The sequence below is a fragment of the Mandrillus leucophaeus genome, unplaced genomic scaffold (assembly GCF_000951045.1).
Source record: "Mandrillus leucophaeus isolate KB7577 unplaced genomic scaffold, Mleu.le_1.0 Scaffold340, whole genome shotgun sequence".
Classification (NCBI taxonomy): Eukaryota; Metazoa; Chordata; class Mammalia; order Primates; family Cercopithecidae; genus Mandrillus; species Mandrillus leucophaeus.
Window position 1 is genome coordinate 1,134,211 of NW_012103588.1, and position 21,480 is coordinate 1,155,690.

General features: G+C 41.2%; 1 protein-coding gene across 2 annotated transcripts in view; it reads right to left on the bottom strand.

The window, feature by feature from the left end:
* Window positions 1-21,480, bottom strand: part of LOC105545862 (POC1 centriolar protein homolog B) — a 110,977-nt gene that overhangs the window by 66,652 nt on the left and 22,845 nt on the right. For both annotated transcript variants that reach the window (XM_011988902.1, XM_011988903.1), the window contains exons 3-4: window positions 19,651-19,822; window positions 14,451-14,630 (exon numbers count right to left, since the gene is read on the bottom strand). In XM_011988902.1, the coding sequence (XP_011844292.1) occupies window positions 14,451-14,630; window positions 19,651-19,822 (352 nt within the window). The remainder of the gene's footprint in view (window positions 1-14,450; window positions 14,631-19,650; window positions 19,823-21,480) is intronic.

Below are 21,480 nucleotides of genomic sequence, written 5' to 3' on the forward strand. Positions count from 1 at the left end.
GCCTCCCAAAGTGCTGGGATTACAGGCTTGAGCCACCGCGCCCGGCCTCCTTTGGCTATTTCTTATCTTCAGAATACATTTTCTATAAAAACACACTCAGGGCTCTGGGACCACACAGGGCAGGCACTATTTCATGTCCCATAAGACACAAATCATTAGTAAGAGGAACTCTGAAGCCAACAGCTCTTCAGTACTAGGAGGAAGCAGTAAAAAGTAGTGGAAATAAGACTGCTCAGTAAATACTAAGTCCTGAATCCTAGGGACAGTTCTGCAACTGTCCAGCTATGTAATCTTGTAAACTCACAACCATAATGGCCACCATTTCCTATTTGTATAATGAAGGAGTCTGGATTGAATCAGCCCTAAAATTTTCACAGACTCTAAAAATTTGGCAGTCTCAGAGTTTGCTTTGATAGAATTTGATGCTTACAGATTGAGGGTGAAGTTCAAGTCAATAAGCAAAACATTTTTTTTTTTAAAGTATTGGTCAGCATTAGAAGAGAAACCATCTGTTGACAACAGTAGCAGGATTCATTTCTGCAACTGCTGAGAGACAAAAAGCAGATGAAAAAGATGTAAAAAGATGAAGCATGCCATGAAAATTACTTGTTGGGGAATTTACCGTCTACGTGCCCAGGCTTCCTTCCTGGAATCTCCACGCATAAGTACAACTGCTTGCTGGGCATCTCCTCTTGGATATCCTGCGAGAACCTCCAGCTCTAAACTTGTCCAAATGAATTCACTCTCTTCCTCTTGAAGAGGAAGGTTCTCTTCTTTTCCTTCTCTTTATCCACTATTTTCTTTCTCAGAAAATGGTTTCTAAAGCCAGAAACTCGGGGGTCTGGCTTGATTCTTCTTTCTCTTCTACTTTCCCACATTCCAGTCCATTATTGGGTCCTGTCTCCTCAAACCACAGTTGGCCCTGTTGTCTTCCACTCTCCACAAGTAACAAAGTGATCTTTAAATCTTAAATAAAATTGGGTCATTTTTCTGCTTAAAACCCTTCAGTGGTTTCTCGTTTCCTTTGGGGAGAAGTGTGACATGCTCGTGCCTTCATCTTCATCACCCTCCTCTTCCTCACCTTCTCTTAGGTCCCTTGCTTTTGCTCAGATGTTTCCCTGTGCCTTAAACACTGCCCCCTAGTCTTTACCTAGTTTAAAATCTGTAAAAGGATTTTACACATCCTTCAAGCTCTCTGCTTCAATGTCACTTCCTCAGGAGCGGCCTTCCTGAACACTGTCACCAGTAGGCTAGCGCCCCAGGATGTGTTCTTGGAGTTGCCCACAACCATATTCATTCATTCATTCATTCATTCATTCATTCATTCATTCATTCATTCAGAGATACACTCTCGCTCTGTAGCCCAGGTTGGAGTGCAATGGCAGGATCTCAGCTCACTGAGACCTCTGCCTCCCGGGTTCAAGCAATTCTCATGCTTCAGTTACCCTGCTTCTCCAGGTAGCTGGGATTACAGGCATGTGCCACCATACCTAGCTAATTTATGTATTTTTAGTAGAGATGGGGTTTCGCCATGTTGGCCAGGCTGGTCTTGAACTCCTGGCCTCAAGTGATCCACCCGCCTCAGCCTCCCAAAGTGTCAGGATTACAGGCGTGAGACACCGCGCCTGCCTCAACATCCACATTTATACTTCAGTACTCCACGCTGGCTTCTTTAATAGGATATAAGCAAGAAGAGGCAACTCACATCTGTCTTACTCAATGCTCTATCCCCAGACACTGGCACTGAGTAGGTCCTTAGTAAATGTTTAGGAAATTTTAAAAAACAGTTTTAAGGGAATTTAAACTAACTTAATATATATAGCCAATGTAAGCTGAGAAAAATCTTTGCAATTCTTTGCACAACAATGTGAATATACTTAATGCCACAGAACTGTATACATAAAAATGGTTAAATTGGTAAATTTTGTTATATATATTTTACCACAATTTTACAAAATCTTTTCAATTCAGATGGTCAAAAGATCACTCTGCAATCCTACCAACAACTGAAAATTATAGGCAGATATTTACTCCCAAAAAATCAATGCTGGAAAAGCAATAGACTTGGAAAAGTTCTCTACTACATTAACTTGTACTTGTATTTTATTAAGAACACTATAAAGAAATGTAAGTTATCCCACAATATGGGCATTATTTTTAAAAACATAGGGCTATACTAATTTTAACTTTTAGAAAAATTCTTTTGTGACTAAAAAGATATTTCTCACCTACATGTATTTCAAATGATGTTTTCTTCATCATTAAAGTTATTTTTAAAAATTGAGAAATACAAAAAATTTTAAAAGTCCAGATCCTGTCACTCAAACACAATTACATTTAATATCTTGTGTATAATAGATACCTCATCTTTTGTTCATGCAAAGGTCTTTTAAAATACAACCACTGCATTCCATGCCCCCATGTAAACATATTTTCATGCCATAACTTGCATATATACTCCCTTTTTACTGGTTACATCATAATCTAACTATATTTAACTAGGTTTTTTATTTGAAATAAAAATTGGAAAAATTGGTTATTTCTAATTTCTCATCATTTCAAATTATACTGAAAGCACTATCTTTGAATACAAAGCTTTTTCATGTTTTTGCAAAAAAGTATTTATTTTAGATACGTTTTTGGTTGTAGAATCACTGCAACATAGATGCTTGACATATTTTGCAAATACACTTACAAAAAGACTGTACTATTTACATTTTAAAAGCATGAATATATTTCCCAATATATGGTATACCTTATTTATTTAAATTAACCTTTGTTAAATTAGATTATAACAAAGGTTAGTCTAGAGCAATCAGCTGTTCACCTCCTTTTACGCTAATGGGCACCATCTCTGCACTGCATTGAATAAGCTTGGGCTCCAAGAACAAACTCATAGAAAGTACTGGGCATGGAGATAGACACAGAATTTTAATTACTTAAGTCCATGGCATACATTTCAAATTCAAATACTAAAGGCAGAAACAATTGCTCTACTGATCGTCTTCATCCATTTAAGTACACTATCCATGCACTGGGAGGAAGAGCAGTACCACTTGGATTATTTTAAATATCTAGTTGTTTAATTCATCTAAATTTTTTTTGGTAAAATATTCAACTTTATATTTTTCCAAATATAAATCTAGTTATCTTAACTACATATTAAATAGACCATATATTTCCCCACTGATTGGAAATGCCACCTTTATTGTAAGTTCTCATATATACATGTACCTGCTTCTGGGCTTTATATGAACTCTTTTCTTAATCCTATACCATGATCACCATATTTTAATTACTATGGTTTTATAGTATGTTTTGAAAACTGGTTGGACAAGTTTCTTCTTTTTTTTTTTTTTCTGAGACAGGGTCTCTCTCCATTAGCGAGGCTGAAGTGCAGTGGCACCATCTCAACTCACTGCAGCCTAGGCCTGCCAGGCTCAGGTGATCCTCCCAGCTTAACATCCAAAGTAGCTGGGACTACAGGTGCATGCCACCATGCCCAGCTAATTTTTGTATTTTTCATAGAAATGGCGTTTTGCCATGCTGCCCAGGCTGGTCTCTAACTTCTGGACTCAAGCAATCCACCCACTTCTTGCAAGAGGCTGATAAGTCATAAAGCCAATTTATAATTTTTTTTTTTTTTTTTTTGATAGAGTCTCACTCTGCCACCCAGTCTGGAGTACAGTGGTGTGATCTTGGCTCACTGCAAATTCCGCCTCCAAGGTTCACACGATTCTTGTGTCTCAGCCTCCCAAGCAGCTGGGAATACAGGTGTGTGCCACCATGCCTGGCTAATTTTTGTATTTTTAATAGAGACGGGGTTTTGCCATGTTAGCCAGGCTGGTCTCAAACTCCTGGCCTCAAGTGATCCACCTGCCTCAGCCTCCCAAAGTGCTGGGATTACAGGTGTGAGCCACCTGGCCCTAATTGTTAGGGCCATGTTGGCCAGGCTGGTTTCAAACTCCTGGCCTCAAGTGATCCACCAACCTCGGCCTCCCAAAGTCCTGGGATTACACGTGTGAGCCACCTGGCCCTAACTGTTAGGGTCATGTTGGCCAGGCTGGTCTCAAACTCCTGGCCTCAAGTGATCCACCCACCTCGGCCTCCCAAAGTGCTGGGATTACAGGTGTGAGCCACCTAGCCCTAATTGTTTTCTTGTCAATTTTCCTTGGCTATTCTTGTACATTTATCACATTCATGTGAATTTTTAAATTGACTTGTCAGTTTCCACTAATTCCTTGGACAGAATTTCCAGTTCTGGTCATGGGGTAGTAAAGGTTATCAGAATTACTCCTCCACCACAAACAACCATACAACTGCCAAATATATGAAGCAACTGTTTTTAGGAACTAGGCAAGAGATAGCATAGGGTTGTGAATCTTGAGAGACGGGAAACAAATGAGATAAGCAATATATCTGTCCCAGATTTCTACATGGGAGCACTTTCTAAACCTTAGTACATGGAAATGGAGCCCAAGGAGATAACAGCAGTCTCACTGGGCACAGGAAACAGCAATCAGAACTCAGGGCTGCTAATGGGCTGAAATTTTGAGGACAGGGTACAAGAGAAGATTTACGAAGAGCAGAATCCCCGAAAATTCTGCATTGGAAAAAAAATTTACAAGGAACCCCCTTGTATACAATACAATCCCCTTTGTATTGTCAAATACAAAGCTGCCCGTGCAAGGGCAACAAGGCTTGGCAGAGAACAACTACTGGGAGACTGTGAGCAGAACAAAGATTACAGAGGTTACACAGAACTGAGAGATGTTCAAGCTCTGACCAGCCTTTACTGAATACTCCAGGTATTCAGCTGAAATGCTAGAAGGGCCACTGGCACTACAGCCCATGAGTAAAGACTACACTAGATCCACCCTACACAGGGTAAATCCAAGCCTCAACAGAATCTCTTTGGGCAAGCAGAAAGTTAATTTCTTACCAGAACAAAACTTAACACTCTTTAGACAATGACAGCACAATCTAAACTAAAAAATTTAGCCATGTTTGGATATACAATTAAAAAATCATAGGACATAGGAAGAAGCAGAAAAATTTCACCCAGATATGGCATAGATGTTGGAATTAGAGCTGTAAAACAATTATTACAAATATGTTCAAGGATTAAAAGGAAAAGACAGGCATCATGGGCAAACAAATGGAGAATCTCACCAGAGAAATGGATACAGTTAATTGGATCCTACAGTAGAAAAGACCAGTGAACTTGAGGATAAGCCAATAGAAATTACACAAACTAAGCATAGGGAGAAAAAAATGGCAAAATATGAACAAAGCCTCAAAAAACTGTGGGACAATATCAAGTGGTCAAATATACATGAATTTGGAGCTTCAGAGATGAGAAAGAAATTAGGGAAGAAAAATATATGAAGAAAAGGACAAAAATTTTTACAAATATGAAAAATATTAATCCATAGATCCAAACATTTCAGTGAACTATGAGAAAAATAGATAGAACCATACCTAGACCCATCATGGTCAAATTGCTGAAAACAAAAGATCTGAGAGCAGCAGAGAAAAAAGATACATTATATGTAGGGGAATTACATTAAAGTGATTGCTGGCTTAACATTAAAAAAATGCAAACTAAAAGACAATAGAATGACATCTTAGTCCATTCAGGCTGCTATAACAAAATACTGCACACTGGGTAGCATATAAACGACAGAAATTTATTTCTCACAGTTCTAAAGGCTAAGTTCTACATCAGAGCACCAGTAGATTTGGTGCTTAATGAGGGCCTGTGATATGACTTGGCTGTGTCCCCACCCAAATCTCATCTTGAATTGTAGTTCCCATAAACCCCACTTGTCGTGGGAGGGACCTGGTGGGAGGTATTTGAATCATGGTGGCAGTTACTCTGATGCTATTCTTTTTTTTTTTCCGCTTTTTTCTTTTCTTTTTTTCTTTTCTTTTCTTTTCTTTTTTTTTTTGAGACAGAGTTTCGCTCTTGTTGCCCAGGCTGGAGTGCAATGACATGATCTCGGCTCACCTCAACCTCCACCTCCCGGATTCAAGCGATTCTCCTGCCTCAGCCTCCCATAGCTGGGATTACAGGCATGCTCCACCACGTCCAGCTAATTTTTTTTTTGTATTTTTAATAGAGATGGGGTTTCTCCATGTTAGTCAGGCTGGTCTTGAACTTCCGATCTCAGGTGATCCACCCACCTTGGCCTCCCAAAGTGCTGGGATTACACGTATGAGCCACAACATCTGACATGCTATTCTTTTTATAATGAGTGAGTTCTCACGAGATTTGATAGTTTCATAAGGGGATTTTCCCCCTTTTGCTCAGCATTTCTCCTTGCTGCCACCATGTGAAGAAGGATGTATTTGATTCCCCTTCCACCATGATTTGTAAGTTTCCTGAGGCCTCCCAGCTCTGCGGAACTGTGAGTCAGTTAAACCTCTCCTATATAAATTACCCAGTCTCAGGTATGTCTTTATTAGTAGTGTGAGAACAAACTAATACAACCTGTTTCCTGGCTCATAAATGACACCTTCTTGCTGTGTTCTCACATGGTGAGAGGCAAGGGTCTCTCTGGGGCCTCTTTTATAAGGCATAAATCTCATTCATGAGGGGTGTGCTTCATGAGCTAATCACTTCCCCAAGGCCCCATCTTTTAATACCATCACTTTTGGGGTAAGGATTTCAACACATGAATTTTTTGGGAGACACAAACTCAGACCATAGTAAATGACATCATTAAAGCACTAAAAGAAAAAATTATCCGCCAAACTAGAATTCTATATCTCAGCAAAAATATCCTTTATAAAGGATAAACAAAAGTTCAGAGAAGTCATCCATCACCAGGAGACCTTCACTAGAAGAAATGGTAAGTGAAGTGTTTTAGGCTGAAGAGAAATGATATCAGATGGAAACCTGGATCTACACAAATGAATAAAGAATGCTGGAAGTAGCAAATATGGGGGTAAATATAAAAGACTTTTTTGTTTCTTATTTTCTTCAAAAGAAAATTGGCTGCTTAACGTATTGTGAGCTTACACCATATGCAGGTGTAAACTGTCAAGAAGTAAATGGAGATATAGTTCTGTAAGTTCTAACATTATACATAAAACAGCATGAAATTAATTCAAGAGTAGACTGTGGTAAGTTAAGGATGCATATTGTAATTTCTAGAGGTTACCCAAAACAAAAAAGACAAAGAGTAAAGCTAAGAATAAAATAGATAAGTAGAAAACTAAGAAACAGTTGATTAATCCAAAAGGAGAGAGGATAAAGAAATAACAAACACAAGGAATAAATGGGATAAATAGAAAGCAGTAAGATGGTAGACTTAAACCAATCACAGGACTGATTACATAAATTTAAACAGACTAAGAACTCCACTTAAAAGGCAGGGATTTTCAGACGCAAGTACTTTGAAATAAAAGGACCTTCTTTTTAAGTTTACTACACAACATACATTTAATAGATGATAGTAGCTATCTGTATTAGCCACCCCCAAAACTATGTGCAAATATGTGAAATGACTTTTGAATATCACCTGACAGTGGCTCCAGTATAATCCCTAGGGGGAGGACTGGCATGTGAGGGTAGTTAATAGCTGACATTAATTGGCACTTTACATTCATGAACTCATTTAATCTTCACAGTGACCTTATGAGGAAGGCACTTCCATTGTACTCATTTTATATGGGAGCAGACTAATGCCCAGAGAATGTGATGTGCCCAAGTAACATGCTAGTGAACCCAGGCTCTTAACTACTGTATGCTACCTCTCTGCTGAAACTAATCACTGTACTGCATCACCTGAAAGATACTACGTCAACACAGAGGAGGTGTGCAACAACTGCAACAAGCAAAGAGCAAGAGCTGGTCAGCAGCCTCTATCCTGGTTCAGGGGAGGGGTGCATGACCAGCAGTACTGATCACTGGCAGGTGTGTGGATCGGGAGATGGGCCCACCTCACTATCCTAACCTGAGAAAACTAACAAGATTGTTTCCACAAACTCGGGAGATGGGCCCACCTCACTATCCTAACCTGAGAAAACTAACAAGATTTTTTCCACAAACTCCTCTTGCTTTAGTTCCAGGGCTCACTGAACAGCCTTCTGATTATATCTTGACTTGGCAAAAGAAGAAGGCCCTGACTAAGACATGCAAATGTTCCAGGCTCTCTGGCAGTTAGCATTGTCATTAAAAATAACTAAACTGGCATCTGACTTATGTTTCAGACTCTCCTAAACTTATTAAACATGACTCAAGCTCCCTAGAGCTTTCTCACCTTTGGGTATAGAGTGAAAACAGGACTTCTAGTCCTGCACATCTTTGAGAGTCCTGGATTAGAATGATTTCATCAAGGTTAAGTTCTCACGGGAAGATGCACAAACACTCTGGGAGGCTGGGCCTGGGGGATCAATCAGGTCCTCTAAACATTGTTCTAAACTCTCTTGTTCTAACTGCAATAAGGTAAGCCAAGAAGATACATTATAATAAATGCATGAGAAAGAATCCATAAGCATGTTGTAGAGCACATAAATAAAAAGTTGCCAAGAAGATGAAATCCTTATTCATTAAATTTAACCAAATTATTAATCAAAGAACATTCCTTGAGGAAGGCCTCTGCAGAGTTTTACATTAATCATTTACTCCAAACAGTAAGAAAACTGATTTTAAAAAAAAACCTCTCAGAACCTTAAGGTACCAGTAAGATAAAGACAGTCCATGAAGGCCAGGTGAGCCAAGTAAGCAACTGGCCAACTGAACAAGAGTCAACCAAAATGGACAAAGAAAGCAGTGAAGCCACATAAACATCTCCATGCAAAACATGCATGCACCAGTACTCCTGGATTTGCTAGAAAAGATTCACAAAAATAACTCTTCTCTGAAGAAATCCAAGAAAATTACCTTTGCTTTAGAGATAAACCTAAGCCTACTCACCAACCTTTCACTGATTCATTCAACCATATTTTTGCACAACCCCTGACGGTTTCCCACCCTGTAGCTGATACTCTATAGTGCTTCTCAGATCATATCTGACCTACCTTGAACACTCTCTCCTTACTAATTTCCTCTGTATAGTCAAGTCTTGGCTCAAACATCACCTTGGTAAATATGCCTTCCCTGACCTCGATATGTAAAAGACCACCTCCCAAACCCACCACTCTTCATCTTGTTACCCTACCTAATTTTTCTCCAGAGTACTTATCACTAATATGTTTGCTGTCTGTCTCTCTTCAGTAAAGGAAGCTCCACAAGAGTAGGAATTTTGTGTTTTATTTTCTGCTGTATTCATACAATTTAGAACAGTGCCTGGCAAGAGAATACAACATAAATACTTGTAATTCGAAGTGTAATAGGGAAGAGAGGCCTAAGCTGACAAACAGACCTCATAAGCAGGGCAGTGTGGTGGCATAAAGGAGTCACAATAAGCTTGGCCCAGGAGAGGCGGAAACCTTTCTTGGAGGAAGAGATGCAGAGCAGGTTGTGAAGGAAGGGTGGAAGCAGGGGGCGTTCCAGCATGGAAATCACCATATGGAAAGGCACAAGGCATAAAGGGTCATTCACACTTGACGAGACTTGTCCGGCTGCACGAAGGTGAATGGTGAAAGTGACAGAAGACAGAAAGTGACAAAAGAAAGACAGGAGGGCAGTACACACACGCTGGTGCAAGGAGTCACCGAGAGGTTTTAAGGTGAGAAACAGCATGATCAGATTTGTTTTTCACAAAAGCAGAGATGGAAGGGCGGAGGGTGGGAGGAGGGAATCTGTAGTCTGAGAGACCATTTAGGAGATTCCTGCAAAAGTCTCCACAAAGGCCAATGGTGCTAAAACTACAGCAGCAGTGTTGAGGATGGAGATAAAAGAAATGTCTTGACTGAGTAAGAAGATCCCACTTTTCAAAACTCTGCTCCAGTATCACTTCCTATGGAAAGCATCTTTTTGAGGATAAAATAAAAAAGGAAAAGGGAATTTTTAAAGACTCTCTTTCTCTCTCTCTCTCACAGACACACACACACACTCTCTCCTCTCTCTCTCTCTCTCTCTCTCTCTTTAATACTTTCAGGTATGGCTGTATCCAGAGCAAACCATGTGATTAATGTGATTAGACAAATTCATTCTGTCTTCATCTCACAGCTCTGCTCTCTTCTGAATTAATATTATTTTTAGGTCAGTTCTTTGCCCAGGGTGTCCCTCAGCAGTCACAGGCTTAAATAAGCCTAAACACCGCCAACCAAGAGGAGAGGCCCATGGTTCCAACAAGACTCACTCCCCCAGGAGGGGATGCTATGTTTCCATGGGCGAGCCTGAGCTGATTGTCTGCTGCTGGAACTGGAGATAGGGCCACTCCTGCACATGACACAGAGGGGACTGAGGGGGCAGCTGGTTCCTCAGGGCAAGCTTGAGCACTGCTACCAGAAAACGGGGAATGGATGCTAGGCAGACAGAAGTGTAGAGTTCCACCATTGCTTTCTTCTCTCGAATTGATAAGGGGGAAGAACATTTTCAGTGGCTCCTCCCCAGTTCCAGAGTTTCTGCCTAACTAGCACCCAGCTGGAAGAGAGGTAGTCTTATGGCATCCCTCAATCCTAAACACCATCAGCTGGTACTTCTCATCCTCAGTCCAGTGAGAGAAGCCTCCATACCCACAAGTTCCACAGAGGCTGAGAGCAGGGAGCTAACTTGCTCCGGGGTGATGCTGTGGTGCAGGCAGGCATAGGAATATTGGATAGTTGTGTCCCATATGCTTCCTGTGTTCTGACCATAGCTGAATAATTAATGTTCCTGGAGCACACTATGTACCTGCAGGCCACAGTGCTTTGCTCCTCCTGGTTCCCTCCTGAAGACAGTTTGCCCTGTCTCTTCGCAACTGACAAATACGCCGCTGCCTCCTCTTCCTCTTCTGTCCCCTCAGCTCTGGGCCTGAAACGGCTTTCTTGTATTTTCCTCACACAAATCTTGTTCAATGCTCACTCATTTATTACTCCCTTACCATCTTGTGTGCCACTTTTTCCCACAGGACACACCATTTTATAATTATTTAGTATCTATTTTTCCCCACTGAACTAACTATCGCCTCCCTGAGGCCGAGACTGTGTCTTTCATCTCTACATACTTAACACAGCTATATGGTACAGGGCAGTGACTATACTTATTAAAGTAATATTTTGAATACCAAAATTTCACATTATTGGTGACTTTTCATAAATTATTGTCTGACACTAGGATTACCCTTTGATAAAAGACTTATATATAGATGATTCAATACAAGGACAATGAATAAAGTATCTCCTATAATTTACTTCCATAAAAAATTCTCTCTTATATGAACAACTTCATAATACTCCTTCTTGTTATTAGAAAATAAAAACTATATCAGCCACCATCACTCCACTAATTACCTCAGCTACAGGAATCAGGCTAAACATCATGCCAAATGTGTACCCTCAGGGTTACATGGTCTGCCGATTCCCTCTAATATCTGATGTATACATAGGTATGAGAGTTATTAAAAGGCACCTTCATTTTGGAAGGAAACAGGAACACAGAGCATTGGATAAAAACAGCTATTATTATTATTATTACACAGCTATTATTATTATTATTATTATTCTGAGATAGAGTCTAACTCTGTTGCCCAGGCTGGAGTGAAGTGGCATGATCTTAGCTGTCTGCAACCTCTGCTCCCAAGTTCAAGCGATTCTCCTGCCTCAGCCTCCTGAGTAGCTAGGATTACAGGTGCCTGCCACCACGCCTGGCTAATGTTTATATTTTTAGTAGAGACGGGGTTTCACCATGTTGGCCAGGCTGGTTTTGAACTTCTGACCTCAAGTGATCTGCCAGCCTTGGCCTCCCAAAGTGCTGGGATTACAGGCATGAGCCACCACGCAGGGCCAGCAACAGCTATTATTATTATTCAGGGTGGAACTTAGGCATTGTTTTGCTTAGTTAACTCAACAGTCATGTTTTTGCTTATTGTGCAGTGAAGAATATGCTTCCTTTGCCAACCATACCCAGAGCTGGCTCACAGTGGGAGCTAACTAACTCTCTCTGTACCTGACCCATCCCAGAACAGAGCCTGAACCTCTGCCCTCTGCCTCCTCTTCTTCTTCACAGCATCACTTTATAAATCAATACAAATGATCAGCCTCTTGGGACCATCATGCGTTATCTCCTCAGCTGGGAAAAAATTGTCAACTCAAGTTATAAAGTATCTTTATAAATTTAACAAGAATGAGATGTCCAATGATGGTGATGAGAATGACAGCTAAGAATTATATACTGACTACTATGTGAGGGGCACCATTCTAAGTGCTATCCAGATATTTACTCATTTGAATACCATCACAATCTATGTGGCAGGTTACTACTATCATCATCTTATGATGACAAGTAAGAAAACCGAAGTACTGAGAAGTTAGGTAACTTCCCCACAGGTCTCACAGCTGGTAAGTAGTGGGGTTGGAATTTTAACCTACATATTTAGGTCCAGGGTCCATGTTTTTAGCCACACAACTATATGGCATATATAGAAATAATTCTGGCCGGGCGCGGTGGCTCACGCCTGTAATCCCAGCATTTTGGGAGACCGAGGTGGGTAGATCACGAGGTCCGGAGATCAAGACCATCCTGGCTAACACGGTGAAACCCTGTCTCTACTAAAAATACAAAAAAATTAGCAGGGTGTGGCAGCGTGCGCCTGTAGTCCCAGCTGCTGGAGAGGCTGAGACAGCAGAATTGGCATGAACCCGGGAGGCAGAGCTTGCAGTGAGCCGAGATCGCGCCACTGCACTCCAGCCTGGGTGACAGAGCGAGACTCCATCTCAAATAAAAAAAAAAAAAAGAAAAGAAATAATTCTGAGATGTCTACAATCAAAAACTGTCTGAAACCTTTAAAAGAGAAACCTAGTGACTAAAAGTATGACCTTATGCCTATCTTCTTATATTCTTCTTAGGCTCATGGCCATAGGTGATAATCAACACCTCCTGAGGAATAATGTCCCACAGAGGCCATAACGATAGTGAGGAGTGGGGGCTGTAAGGCAAGACAGACAGAGCAAAGCTCAAACTCCCACTCCACCAGATCCTGGCTGGGGACACCTGGTATGTTATTTCATACAGCCGGCACAAAGCAGGATGGCTGCAGGGGCCACAGTTTTCCCCTGCTGACCACCTCTGTGCCATACCCCATACCCGCTTCCTGTGAGAAGTGTCCCCTATTCGCATGCCTAGAACGTGTGTTTGTATGACCCCTCCTTCTTGGTCAGAGTAACTGGTTTCAGCCAGGCCCCTGACCTAAACTGCAGCAGCCACAGCATCTCACTGCTAGGCAAGGGATGGGCATAGGCTCCAGGCTAGGCCAGAGTCACCACCTGATACTCTTCTAACTGGAGCTGGGAGTAAAGAAGCTTTCCTTTCTAGTCAGTCACAAGGCTGTGAGGACTGAAGCCTAGAGCCAGCAGGGACCTGGGCACCAGGACATTTGAGAGAATGGAGCCAGCATATAGAGGGGCCCCAAGACAAGATAAGACACAGAGAGGTCTAACAGTACTAGAGTCCCTGGTTCTAGTCTGTCCCCTCCCCACTCCAAACACACCAGCTACTTTAACCACCTGGCAGGGAGAAAAAAACTGGCTTAGGCTTCTGTCACTTCCAACTAGATGAGTCTAACTTTACCTCTCTGAAACTCACTTTCCTTATCTGCAAAACAGGGAAAATAAAATAACCCTTCCCGCCCAGGTAGTGGTTTTTTTGGTTTTTTTTGTTTTTTTTTTTTTTGAGATGGAATCTCACTCTGTCGCCCAGGCTAGATATAGTGCAGTGGTAAGATCTCAGCTCACTGCAACCTCTGCCTCCTGGATTCAAGTGGTTCTCCTGCCTCAGTTTCCCACGTAACTGGGACTACAGGCATGTGCCACCACGCCTGGCTGATTTTTGTATTTTTAATAAAAACAGGATTTTGCCATGTTGCCCAGGCTGGTCTCAAAACTCCTGACCTCAAGTGATCCGCCTGCGTCGGCCTCACAAAGTGCTGGGATTATAAGCGTGAGCCATGGCGCCCGGCCCCCAGAGAGTTCTGATGGGGAAATGCAATCTGCACTGTCAGTACTTTAGCGTGTGTCCTATGAATAGGAAGACTCCACAGCTGTTGGCCAACAGGTAACAACACCTACAATAGCATTCACCTTCCAACAGACTGCTGCCAAAGACTCTGGAGTTCTTCCTGACTTCGCTGTGTCAAATCTGATGTAACAGCTTGTACTGCCGGTTGTAACTTCCAACTTTATCTACAATCCAACCACATCTCACTATTTTGTTTACTATTGTTCTGCACATAGCAGTCACAAACAAATATCTGTTGAATGAATGAATGAATATGTCCTCAAATCCTTTCTCTGGAAGTTGGGGGCAAACGTGAAGCAGAAAAAATATGTGGAAATCTCAATATGAAATTTTTTGCACTTACTTGGCACAGCGTACCCAGTGTGTATGTCGATACAAAGAATACAGGAAGCGCTGGCGATACATGCTCCATACTTTTATGGATTTGTCTTCAGAAGCTGTAGCTAGAAACTGGCCATCAGCTGAAAAGTCTACACTTCGAACTGGAGCTGTATGAGCTTTAAATTCTGAGAATTTTCCTCTCCTGGAAATAAACAGTTTAATATTTATAACCCACTTAATTTAATTATAGTTAATACTTAATCATAATACAGACTTTGAAACATATAAAATAGTTTAAATAAAATGGTTTAACTCTTGTAAAACCTAACAAAAGTATGAAAGGGCTGTGTTGTACTGTACCCTTCATCAACACTGAAATTTCCATGAAATTTCAGGTGTTGAGAACTGAAGGGCAGAAAAGAATAGAAGAAAAGATGGAGAAAATAATGTGAGGCATTTGAGAAGCAGAAAATCTTAAAATGGAAGCAGGCTAGATAGTGTTGGAGTTGCAAGGTGATATGTGGTAAATGCTACTTTGTGTCAGTGTTCTCAAGTTCCCAGGGCATTTTCACCTTACATTGTATCTAGGACTTAGTAATTTTCCCATTTAGAAAATCATATTGATACTCAAGATACCCTATGGGGAAAATTGTCATAAGTGCTTGAAAAACGTCAGGCAACAGAATTTAGATGGCCACAATATATGTGTCTCAGATGTTCAAATGTTCACACTGATCTCCCATACACCTGCACCTTGTCCTGTATTTTGCTACCTTGGCTGTTCAGAGTGACATCAGCCTGTGTCCAAGCCAGAAACCTGGAAGTCACACTCAACTCTTCCCGCATCCTCTCCCACATCCAGTAAGTTAGCAAACCATATCATCCTCACTTCCTAAATATCTTCTGAATCCTCCTCTTCTGTGTGGGCTCTGCTTGCCTTAAGGTAGATATATCCTTAACATCCTTCACCTAGGTTATTGCAAAAGCCTCTTAACTGGTCTCTCTGCTCTAATCTTTTGTCCCCTGCCAGTCACCTACATATTGTGCTTATTACCTTGCTAAGAGCGTAACTCCAAGCATGTAAATCCCAGTGTAAATGTGTCACTGGCTCTTCTCCGAAAGAAAGCACAATGCCCAAGTGCGTTGGTGAGGCATCCTGCCATGCTGAACTTTGTACTTGGAACAGTCACAGCACTTCAAACACACCCCTGCCTTTGCACTTACTGCTTTCTCAGAATGGACTATTTCCCCCATCCCCAGACCCCCCTGGCCAAGCCAGACAGGCTTAATGGCCCCATATTTGCTACAACAATTTTGCTTACTACATTATACAGTGACTTTTTAAAGAACAATTTGTCTCCTCTTATGCAGTACATTTTTGGAGAACAGGAATGATGATTTATTCATCTCTATAAGACCAGCATCTAGCAACATGTCAAGCACATAAAAAGAACTCAACACATGTTGAATTCCACTTGGAACAGTCAACAAAGGCTCGTAGATCCAACCTGGCTTACCCTTCCAGTGGTCTGTAGGGAGCAAAGGTGACTTTATCATAAATTTCCGTCACCTGACATGTGATATTACTCCAGAAAAACTGAAATACATATTAAACAAAAATTAGAAGGGAGCATCCAGGGATTAGCTCAGTGAAGTTTCAAGGGTAAATTTCATGAGTGGAAATCAGGAGTATAGTTTAGCCTGAATCCAAGTATAATGCCTAGCGAAAACAAAAGAAAGAAAAGGCATCTGCAATGACCAGGAAGCTGAGATGGGCTGTCAGTATCATCAAAATCTGCCCTGATTTTTAGTTCTGCACTCCGACTCCAGCAGGCTGTCGTTTGCCTCCTTTCTAAAAGGCTCTCCTCTCAGGCATAGGCTAAACCAAGCACCGGATCCAGTTTCAACAGGAAACACAGAAGAAACCAAGATAGGAGTGCCTTGTGTTTATCGTGCTGGTGCCTAACTGGTTTCCAGTTCCTCATCTTGACTTAATATAGGCTCTCTGCCTCCTACATATTTACTTGCCCTTTCAACTAAATTCTCTTGACTGCCCACTGTGACGAACTCTGGGCCAGACTTGCTTTCAGGCTTGCTCCTACCTATTCTTTTCTTATTTATTCATTTTTTTGAGACGTGTTCTCTTTCTATCACACATGCTAGAATACAGTGGTACAATCACTACTCGCTGCAGCTCAAACTCCTGCACTCAAGAGATCATCCCTCCTCAGCCTCCTGAGGAGCTAGGACTGTAGGTGGGCATCACCATGCCCAGATAATTTTTTTATTTTTAATTTTTTATAGAGACAGGGTCTCGCTATGTTGCTCAGGCTGGTCTTGAACTCTTGGCCTCAAGTGATCCTCCTGCCTCAGCCTCCCAAAGTGCTGGAATTACAGGTGTGAGCCATGCCCCCAGCCTCTCCCTATTCTTTCTTAGCCTTCTGGTCACCAGCTGTGGTGTCTATCTGCAAATATGGTTGCCAATACTCATCTCATCCCTGTACATGCATGTCTCTCTGCGTCACAGGAGGTGGAGTCTGTTTATTTCCCCTCCCTTTGAGGGGAGGTGTTGTGACTTTTGAGGGAAGGTGGTGTGACTTTTGAGGGGAGGTGGTGTGACTCATCTCATCCCTGTACATGCATGTCTCTCGGCTTCAAAGGAGGTGGAGTCTGTTTATTTCTCCTCCCTTTGGGCTGGTGTTGTGACTTTACTTTGAGCAACAGAACGTGGTAGAAGTGACACTGCAAGTTTCGGGCTTAGTTCTTAATTGGTCTAGCAGCTTCTGCTTTGATTCTCCTGGAACCCAGCTGTCATGCTGTGAGAAAACTACAGGCTATCCTGCTGGAGAGAGGGCACATGGAGAACCAAGATGCCATTGCCACCAGCCCGCACCAAGGCCCCAGGCATATGAATGAGGAATGGAACCCGTCTACCCATCTGCCAGCTCTATGAAGCTGCATGAGTAATCTCAGCCTGCACCATATAAGCAAAAGAACCATCCAGACAACCCACAAAATTGTGACAAATCATTGTTTCTACAGTAAGGTACTAAGGTTTTGCGACTGTCATACAGCAATAGATAACTGACACATCATCTTCCTTCCCGTTGCCACGATCCACCATTATTGCTCTGTTCCCACTATGACATGATTTAGAAAGAGAAACTAGGGACACCTACACTAGCCTAATCATTGCATTTAGATGAGCTATGACAAATTAATGATTCAGTGAGCTTTTAGCTCATCTACCCTTATACAGTTTGTTCACTGAGATTTCTTTGAATTAGTAATGGGAGACTAAAGTTATGCTGTGCTGAAGATAGTAAAAAAGCTAGTTCGAAATTCCCAAAGTTAAGGGTTTTAGAACATGCTTCTCCTCTTGGACCCCAAACCAGTTCCTTCTCCCTTAAAATCCCCTGCTACATTGCCATCCATTATAACATGTCACTTCTCTTCAATAGTTTTCACTACCATTGGAATAATATTCAGATTTCTCAGCATAGAGTTCCCCTTGGGTGGTGGCAGAAAAAAAGCACCCACTGGCATGGGAATGCCCATGAGCTTTCCTTCATTTGGGAGTACCTGGGCCTGTTTAGTCACAGACTACAAGTCAAATCCTGCCACAACAGGGTCAAGGATATGCTCAAATTCTTATCTTCTGAAGCAGTGGTCCCCAACCTTTTTGGCACCAGAGACCAGTTCCATGGAAGACCATTTTTCCATGGGACCAGGGAGTCAGGGAGAAGGATGGATGATTTGGGGATGATTCAAGTGCATTACATTTATTGTGTACTTTATTTCTATTATTATCATTATTATTGAGAAGGAGTTGTGTCCTTTTCTGCCCAGGATGGAATGTAATGGCACGATCTCGGCTCACTGCAACCTCCACCTCCCGGGTTCAAGCAATTCTCCTGCCTCAGTCTCCTGAGTAGCTGGGATTACAGGTGCATGCCACCATGCCTGGCTAATTTTGTATTTTTAGTAGAGACAGGGTTTCACCATGTTGGCCAGGCTGGTCTCAAATTCCTGACCTCAGGTGATCCACCTGCCTCGGCCTCCCAAAATGCTGGGATTACAGGCGTGAACCACCACGCCCAGCCCTATTTCTACTATTATTACATACTCACCATAATGTAGAATCAATGGGAGCCCTGAGCTTGTTTTCCTGGAACTAGATGGTCCCATCTGGGGTGATGGGAGACAGTGACAGATCATCAGGCATGAGATTCTCATATGGAGCATGCAACCGAGATCCCTCACATGCACAGTTCACAATAGGGTTTGTGCTCCTGTGAGAATCTAATGCTGCCGCTGATCTGACAGAGGGCAGAGCTCTGGCCTGGTTCCTAACAGGCCATGGACTGGTACTGGTCGGTGGCCCAGGGCTTGGGGACCTCTGCTCTGAAGTATTTATGGGGGGAAATGATATGATATGTAGGATTTGTTCTAAAAATACCCCAGGGGAAAAAGTGAGGGGAAGTGTGGATGAAACAAGATGGGCAGAATCCTGACCAACTGTTGAAGCTGATCGATGGGAGTATGCGGCGGGGCAGTCATGCTATTCATTCTGTTTTCATGTATGTTTGAAAATTTACATACTTTAAAGCTTAAAACCATTTTTAAAAATCATGGCTCAATAATTACTTAAAATAGATGGGCCATTAGTTAGGGTTTCAAAAGTCTCTCTTACAGAGATTTGTTATAATGGATATTGCCTTACACAAATACAATGATTTATACTTTTGTCAGAAATTTTCTTTAACAAGAAAATTCTGGACCCTGATAATGAGTGATACAAATCAAATCAAAGGCACAGGGTTTTCAATAGGGATCCAAGGGCCCTTGAAGGATCCATGAATGTGCATTAGGAAGTTAATAAACTGTGAATTTTTGGTTATACAAACTGATGTGTATCATTCTGGGGAGACAGTCTAAAGCTTACCTCAGATCTACAAAGGGATTGATAGCTACCACTACTCCCTCAAAAAAACTTTAGATGTATTAAGCATATTTCCATGGTAGGAAACAGTTTTCAAAAAGAAGACATAATTTTGAGGAAAAAATTGTATGAATTAGTTTGACTTTACCACAAGGGCAGCATGCCTTGTATGTGACTGAGACTAATAGTGCGGGCAGCAGTGCATGAGCAGCAGCCGGGCTCAGCTTTCTTTCACATTTCCAAATCCAGAGGATATCAAGTGTTTCTTTGTTTCTCTTACTTATCAGGAATCCAGAGTCTCACGGTTCTGTCTCGTGAGGCAGATGCCAATAAGTTTCCATGTGGAGAAAACTGCACGCTGGTTACAACATCCTTGTGACCCACATATCTGTAAGCTCTAGCATGTGGCTTGAAATTCCATAGCATGAGAAAGGTGTCCCAAGAAGCAGTAGCTATCAAGAAATAGAAGAACAAAACCACTGTTTGTTAAAATGCAAACACAGGTGTGTCTCATTACAATGAGCAGCGTATCTAATAACAAGGCGTCCAGGTAATAGAGGGGCTGGAGGTTGTGAGGCTGACCAGGTAATAGCCAAATTACTTTTTAAAGGTACTCGAAACTATATCACTAATATGCAAGCTTGGCTGTGTCCTATGTAAGCACATAGCAGGATGACTGGCCCCCATATTCGATTAGTGCTCAGTAACTGTATTTACCAGAAGGCCGCAGCATAGTATAACAGAGGTACACGGGACTAAGAGTCAGTTTTGTTTCTAACTCTGGGTAATGGAAAGCTAGTTAACCTCTGTGTGATGATGTCATGAGGACTGAATGTTTTTCCTGGGAGGGATGGATGAGATAATTTTTCAAACTGTTTATGTGGAAATAATTTCACACTTACAGAAAAGTTACAAGAACAGTACAAATAACACTGATATGCCTTTTACCCAAATCTACTTGTTAATGTTTTGCTTCATTAGGTTTGTAATTTGCTCTGTATTTGTTTCTCCTTGTACATGAACACACATAAACCCACACACACAAACACATACATATTTTTTTTTTTTCCTGAACCATTTAGGAGTAAGTTATACAACTCATGGCATCTTTATTCCTAAATACTTCAGTGTGTTTTTCCTAAGATTTAGCATAGTCTCTTAACACACCCATAGCACAGTTATCAGCTTTATGAAGCTGATTATTAAAGATGCAATATTTTAATATACTAACTATATTTATCAACTGATCCAGTAATACTTCTATAGCTGGATAAGATGATCTTATTAGTCTCTTTCTGCTCTATAATTTAATGGCATTTGATGATTAATAAAAGAATAATAAAAGACTCATGTGTGTCAGATAACAGCTTACAGATTTACAAAAAGGAAAACAAATGCAATCAATGGTGGAAATAATTGCCTTGACAAAGAATGAACAAATAAACAAATGAAAGGTAGATCTAACCCTTGCCTAAAAAACAAATTTTATTTTATGCATGTAGCCCTAGAATAGCCCCAATAATAGGAAGTAGGTCAATGAGAATCACTAAATCTGGATTGTAGAGTGCTTAGAAAAAAAATGTAATGTTATAAACTTGAACACAATTAGTATCACTGTTAGAGAAAACATAGGGCCTGGCTACATAAAGTCACTGAAACCTGTGTTCTTTTGCCAACATAAAAAGTTCATTTGGGCTCAGCCTATGCATTATTTCCATGTAAAACAGTTAAAAGTGAGTTCAGCTACAATATTGCTTAGCACCCCCTTTTTAAAAAAGTACAAAAAGTTAATATTCCACCAGAGCTGATCCACATTACTAAAGATTTATAGCAGAGTCGGAATTATCCAAGGCTAATGTGGACAAAGCAAGGAAAACAATGAGTTATCATATGTAATAAACTCAGGACACTACTTCAGTTCTGTGTATCATGCTGCAAACGAGATATACAAAAGCAAATAAGATACAATCCCTTCTCTCAAAGAATCACATAGTAGGGAAGACAGCATTAATAATACACAGATACAGAGGACTTTTACATATTATTTATTCATTAATGGTGGGTGGGGTGATTGCGTGGTCCATTCTGAGGAAAGGACATTTGAGCAGAG